This window comes from Salvelinus fontinalis, chromosome 6 (genome assembly GCF_029448725.1).
Source record: "Salvelinus fontinalis isolate EN_2023a chromosome 6, ASM2944872v1, whole genome shotgun sequence".
NCBI lineage: Eukaryota > Metazoa > Chordata > Actinopteri > Salmoniformes > Salmonidae > Salvelinus > Salvelinus fontinalis.
Window position 1 is genome coordinate 78,454,977 of NC_074670.1, and position 7,500 is coordinate 78,462,476.

The following is a 7,500-nucleotide window of genomic DNA, read 5'->3' on the forward strand; positions in this document are numbered from 1 at the left end:
TAATCCGGTTGGTTCTGCTGCACAGTCAGTCACCTCTCCTCCTGCTCATCTCCTCTCCTCTCACCTCTTCTCCTCTCCTTTCTTCAAACTGCTCCTCTCCTCTCCTCTCCTCAAACTGCCCTTCTCCTCTCATCTCATCTTCTCTCCTCTCCTCAAACTGCCCTTCTCCTCTCCTCTCATCTCCTCTCCTCTCCTCAAACTGCCCTTCTCCTCTCCTCTCCTCTCCTCTCCTCTCCTCTCCTCTCCTCTCCATGTCCTCTGCATCCCTTCTTCTAATTTTTCCTGTTCTCCTCTCCTTTCTCCACTTTATCTCTCTAGACTAGCGGTTCCCAAACTAGGGGTCGCAACACCATGTGGAAATGGGGTCACGGGAGAATTTACAAACTCCTGAAGAAAAAAAATATATACCCCCACCCCCCCCTCAAAAAAATAAATATATATTACAATATCATCTTTATATCTCAAAATCACTGTGATGTAGTTAATCTAAACAATTGTAATGAAAGTTATTCAAATCTAAAAGATAAAATTAAACCAGAGAGCGCCCTTAAGATCACGGGGAAAAGGCCATACTTGAATCATTCCCACGGTGAATGACTAGGCCCGCTTCGCTACGAAACCACACAATATTGCAGAGACTTTGACATTACCGGGCGGCTGCAATTGACATGGTGAAAACAATGTGTGGGGAGGCAGAGGCACAGAAACTCACATCAATACCTTAGTTTTTAGATAGCAATAACATCAATTCTTTGTTGAACAGTGTTATCAACCAAGAGGAAACTGACTGAACCACTCAACTCCCCAGTTCATGCTCTCCAAATGGACGGTAGCTGTGAGGGCCAAGAGGCTCATGCATTGACTTCTGTTCGCTATACATGTCTGGGGGTTCTATTCACGAGGACGTATTGTTCTGTCTCACGATTCACGAGCATGAAACGGCACAGGGGATGTTCAGTGGGCTGCGTGGCAGTATTGATGAAAAACAGATTCCATATGGGATGTTCAGTGGGCTGCGTGGCTATATTGATGAAAAACAGATTCCATATGGGATGTTCAGTGGGCTGCGTGGCTGTATTGATGAAAAACAGATTCCATATGGGATGTTCAGTGGGCTGCGTGGCTGTATTGATGAAAAACAGATTCCATATGGGATGTTCAGTGGGCTGCGTGGCCGTATTGATGAATAACAGATTCCATATGGGATGTTCAGTGGGCTGCGTGGCTGTATTGATGAAAAACAGATTCCATATGGGATGTTCAGTGGGCTGCGTGGCTGTATTGATGAAAAACAGATTCCATATGGGATGTTCAGTGGGCTGTATTGATGAAAAACAGATTCCATATGGGATGTTCAGTGGGCTGCGTGGCTATATTGATGAAAAACAGATTCCATATGGGATGTTCAGTGTGCTGCGTGGCTGTATTGATGAATAACAGATTCCATATGGGATGTTCAGTGGGCTGCGTGGCTGTATTGATGAATAACAGATTCCATATGGGATGTTCAGTGGGCTGCGTGGCTGTATTGATGAAAAACAGATTCCATATGGGATGTTCAATGGGCTGCGTGGCTGTATTGATGAAAAACAGATTCCATATGGGATGTTCAGTGGGCTGTATTGATGAAAAACAGATTCCATATGGGATGTTCAGTGGGCTGCGTGGCCGTATTGATGAAAAACAGATTCCATATGGGATGTTCAGTGGGCTGCGTGGCCGTATTGATGAAAAACAGATTCCATATGGGATGTTCAGTGGGCTGCGTGGCCGTATTGATGAATAACAGATTCCATATGGGATGTTCAGTGGGCTGCGTGGCTATATTGATGAATAACAGATTCCATATGGGATGTTCAGTGTGCTGCGTGGCTGTATTGATGAAAAACAGATTCCATATGGGATGTTCAGTGGGCTGTATTGATGAATAACAGATTCCATATGGGATGTTCAGTGGGCTGCGTGGCTGTATTGATGAAAAACAGATTCCATATGGGATGTTCAGTGTGCTGTATTGATGAATAACAGATTCCATATGGGATGTTCAGTGTGCTGTATTGATGAATAACAGATTCCATATGGGATGTTCAGTGTGCTGCGTGGCTGTATTGATGAATAACAGATTCCATATGGGATGTTCAGTGGGCTGCGTGGCCGTATTGATGAAAAACAGATTCCATATGGGATCGAATGGTGGGCTGCGTGGCAGTATTGATGAAAAACAGATTCCATATGGGATGTTCAGTGGGCTGCGTGGCTATATTGACTATGTGGAGATATGGTTATCAGAGCATAACAATGTTCTATTTCACATCGAGGCTTGGTGGTTATCGAGGAGGAGTGTTGAAAAGATGTTTCACATTGAGAGAGGAACTCTTGTGTCATTCACAACGGATGCAAAATAAAACTGACATGGTTGACTTGCTGTGTCCCTCACCAGTGATGACTGCTCACCTCCAACGCTTCGAAGAGCACTTTGGAACCTACTTCCCAATCCGTTTCACTGTGATCCTGGCTCAGTTGACATGCCCGTAAGGGAAATCGGACAGCTAATTGATCTGTCACCGGTCACTACAGTGGAGTTTTGGTTCCTGACTCTAAGGGAATAACCTGCCGTCTCCCCCTGAGCATTAATGACGCAATCAAAACAACGTTCAAAACAACGTTCAAAACAACGTTCAAAACAATCAAAACAACGTTCAAAACAACGTTCAAAGCAATCAAAACAACGTTCAAAACAACGTTCAAAACCACAATCAAAACAACGTTCAAAACAACGTTCAAAACCACAATCAAAACAACGTTCAAAACAACGTTCAAAACAACGTTCAAAACAACGTTCAAAACAATGTTCAAAACAATCAAAACAACAATCAAAACAATGTTCAAAACAATCAAAACAACAATCAAAACAATGTTCAAAACAATCAAAACAACAATCAAAACAATGTTCAAAACAATCAAAACAACGTTCAAAACAACGTTCAAAACAATCAAAACAACGTTCAAAACAACGTTCAAAACAATGTTCAAAACAATCAAAACAACAATCAAAACAATGTTCAAAACAATCAAAACAACAATCAAAACAACGTTCAAAACAATCAAAACAACAATCAAAACAATGTTCAAAACAATCAAAACAATCAAAACAACGTTCAAAACAACGTTCAAAACAATCAAAACAACGTTCAAAACAACGTTCAAAACAACGTTCAAAACAATCAAAACAACGTTCAAAACAATCAAAACAACGTTCAAAACAACGTTCAAAACAACGTTCAAAACAACGTTCAAAACAACGTTCGAAACAACGTTCAAAACAATCAAAACAACGTTCAAAACAATCAAAACAACGTTCAAAACAACGTTCAAAACAACGTATAAAACAACAATCAAAACAATCAAAACAATCAAAACAATGTTCAAAACAACGTTCAAAACAATCAAAACAACGTTCAAAACAACGTTCAAAACAATCAAAACAACGTTCAAAACAACGTATAAAACAACGTTCAAAACAACAATCAAAACAACGTTCAAAACAACGTATAAAACAACGTTCAAAACAACAATCAAAACAACGTTCAAAACAACGTATAAAACAACGTATAAAACAACGTTCAAAACAACAATCAAAACAACGTTCAAAACAACGTATAAAACAACGTATAAAACAACGTATAAAACAACGTATAAAACAACGTATAAAACAACGTATAAAACAACGTTCAAAACAACGTTCAAAACAACGTATAAAACAACGTATAAAACAACGTTCAAAACAACAATCAAAACAACGTTCAAAACAACGTATAAAACAACGTATAAAACAACGTATAAAACAACGTATAAAACAACGTATAAAACAACGTATAAAACAACGTTCAAAACAACGTTCAAAACAATGTTCAAAAGAATCAAAACAACATTCAAAACAATCAAAACAACATTCAACACAATCAAAACAACGTTCAAAACAACAATCAAAACAACGTTCAAAACAATCAAAACAACGTTCAAAACAACGTTCAAAGCATTCAAAACAACATTCAAAACAACGTTCGAAGCAACGTTCAAAGCAACATTCAAAACAACATTCAAAACAACGTTCGAGACAACGTTCAAAACAATCAAAACAACGTTCGAAACAATGTTCGAAGCAACAATCAAAACAATCAAAACAACTGGAATCTCCGACTTCTGACTTCAGTGTGTTCAAGTCAACTGGGAAAAGACGAGCTCCGACTGGGAAAAATAGTTTTGAACAGTCATCCAACTCGGGAACTCAGGGTTGGATGTCTTAAAAGTTCCATAAAACTCATGGTACCCTTCGCCAGCTCATATCTGTGTGAAGCTGGATTCAGTGCTCTCGTCTGGATTAATTACTATAGTGGGCTAAATCAGGGTCACACAGAGTGTTTCTGGGTAGTCTTAAACAAATCTACTTTGAAACAAAAGTATACACCTCACACACATGGTTATGGGCTTAAGAAAAGAAAACACCTGGACCATGTCAGATATAGAGATGAGATGGATTCAATTTTGAGTTTGCATCCCAATATTACACTTTATATACAACACAGAAGACTGAAATATTTATATTTTTTATATTTTGGGTCGGCAGGTAGCCTAGTGGTTAGATCATTGGACTAGTAACTGAAAGGTTGCAAGATCAAATCCCCGATCTGACAAGGTAAAACTCTGTCGTTCTGCCCCTGAACAAGGTAGTTAACCCACTGTTCCTAGGCCATCATTGAAAATAATAATTTGTTCTTAACTGACTTGCCTAGTCAAATAAAGATAAAAATATATAACAAAACTGTTTGACATTGAAACATAGTTTTTATGAATAAAAAATATGAATAACATTCCACCAACGAGGGCGTTTTTGCTCATTGACTGCAGGAAAGGGCTACAACCAAATATGGATCCAGGTTGGATGTGACAGCAGACATGAGGTGCGCCCTGTCGACCACGCCCCCTGACTTTGAGAAGCTCCAACGCGACATGCATCAAGCCACACCCATCTCATTAGTGGTGGAGAGATAAGAGATAATGGTTATGGATAGTCAGGGTAATGTAATAGTTTGTTTAAAACGTTACATGCTTTTTTTGTAAGAAGACAAAACGTCCCTAATAATCCTGTTTACACATCTGAAATCAGGCTACTGATAGAACTTTTGATAAATGCAGAATAAACATTCTACCACAGTGGCCATGATATTTTTTTTTACAAATACTTTTTGATTCTAAGTTTGGACATATAACGTTTGAATGTGAAAAGTGAAAACTATTTAGAAGATAGCATACTTTCAGTTTTTCCGAACTCACTTCACTCGCGCATAAGAGGGAGGTTTAAGCTACCCACTGCTGACACAGATCATATACATGGCGGGAACTCCAATTAAACCGTTTATTAATTAAGCCGTTTCCTTTATAATTCAAAAGATTTCTCAGAAAACCAGGTGTTTTAAACGGTGTATCCTTACTTCTGATTATGACCTCACACCGATTAAAGATAAGCGGAGTAAGGTGTTTACGTGACTAATGTCATACTCGACCATCGGCCATAATCAGTTTAATATCGAATTATTAGTGTGCATATAAATGTACTCATTATGTCAGACTCATTTTCAATTGGCTGTCACAGCCCCACGTTACCAGTATGTGATGGTGAGTTGAGAAGACACATCAGAAATACTGTTTGAATGTTTTTCAATTGACTGTCATAGCCCCAAATATAAAAGTAAACATTGGCTGTTAATTAAAAAAAATAAAAATTCACATGGGTGGGGTCGTAAAAATGTTCAGATATCAAAATGGGGGTCGTGGGCCGAAAATAGTTTGAGAACCCTTGAACTGAACAGCGCCATAGATCACAAGGTCTTTCACCACTAAAAACTCACAGTTTGCGACAAAGGGAAAAGTTATGTTCTCAAGAAATACGCAGACCACACATTTTTATGTTGTTATTCTTCGGGAACCTCAGACAAAACCTCGCTATCCGATACTTCTGTTCATCTGATGTCACTCGTGGAGTGTCGTGACAGGCTATGTGACAAGTCCCCTCTATGTTTTTCTTTTCGAATCCCTCGCTCACTGTGGCAGTTGCAGTGACACGTTGTGAATGCAGTGTTTTAACTGACACCTACAACGTCTCCGTGACTCAGACAGGCTGGCACGCACATTAGATCCAGCTTTGTAATGTGTATAGTAGGAGAGACTGGAGACACCACTCACTTTTTCTATCGAAACCTCTTTGAAAATGGTAAACAAATTGCCCGTTTTGAAAACCTCTGAAGGGAATAGGGTGTAATTTCTGATGCAGCAAGTGGAAGAGTATGGTTTGAGACGCAACCAGTGGAAGAGTATGGTTTGAGACGCAGCCAGGGAGTACAGTCCCTTGGACCATAGGGGTCCAGTATAGTATTAAGGGTTAGTGTGTAGAAGACTACTGTACCTTGGACTCCTTGATCTTGACAGCGATGATCTGTTTCCTCTGGCGTATGATCTCTACAAGCTCATCACACTCCTCCACTAGCTTGGCCTCGTGCATCGCTGTGTTCACCTGGGGACAGAAGCATAGCACACTTTATCACGGTGTCCAAACTTACACAGGGTTCAAACAGCAACAACAACAACACTGTAGCTGAGACCTCGTCAACGGCTGTGTTCGCCTGAGGTAGACTTTAATATGCTGGCCAAACAAACACTTACACAGAGTTCAGATCAACAACATTGTAGCTGAGACCTCGTCAACGGCTGTGTTCGCCTGAGGTAGACTTTAATATGCTGGCCAAACAAACACTTACACCGAGTTGAGATCAACAACATTGTAGCTGAGACCTCGTCAACGGCTGTGTTCACCTGAGGTAGACTTTAATATGCTGGCCAAACAAACACTTACACAGAGTTCAGATCAACAACATTGTAGCTGAGACCTCGTCAACGGCTGTGTTCGCCTGAGGTAGACTTTAATATGCTGGCCAAACAAACACTTACACAGAGTTCAGATCAACAACATTGTAGCTGAGACCTCGTCAACGGCTGTGTTCGCCTGAGGTAGACTTTAATATGCTGGCCAAACAAACACTTACACAGAGTTCAGATCAACAACATTGTAGCTGAGACCTCGTCAACGGCGTGTTCGCCTGAGGTAGACTTTAATATGCTGGCCAAACAAACACTTACACCGAGTTGAGATCAACAACATTGTAGCTGAGACCTCGTCAACGGCTGTGTTCGCCTGAGGTAGACTTTAATATGCTGGCCAAACAAACACTTACACAGAGTTCAGATCAACAACATTGTAGCTGAGACCTCGTCAACGGCTGTGTTCGCCTGAGGTAGACTTTAATATGCTGGCCAAACAAACACTTACACCGAGTTGAGATCAACAACATTGTAGCTGAGACCTCGTCAACGGCTGTGTTCACCTGAGGTAGACTTTAATATGCTGGCCAAACAAACACTTACACAGAGTTCAGATCAACAACA

General features: G+C 40.3%; 1 protein-coding gene across 3 annotated transcripts in view; it reads right to left on the reverse strand.

Annotated features, from left to right (window-relative positions):
• The window catches only part of LOC129858507 (probable E3 ubiquitin-protein ligase MID2), a 276,015-nt gene that overhangs the window by 38,225 nt on the left and 230,290 nt on the right, over positions 1-7,500 (reverse strand). For all 3 annotated transcript variants that reach the window (XM_055927796.1, XM_055927797.1, XM_055927795.1), the window contains one exon: positions 6,464-6,571. In XM_055927796.1, coding sequence (XP_055783771.1) covers positions 6,464-6,571 — 108 coding nt within the window. The remainder of the gene's footprint in view (positions 1-6,463; positions 6,572-7,500) is intronic.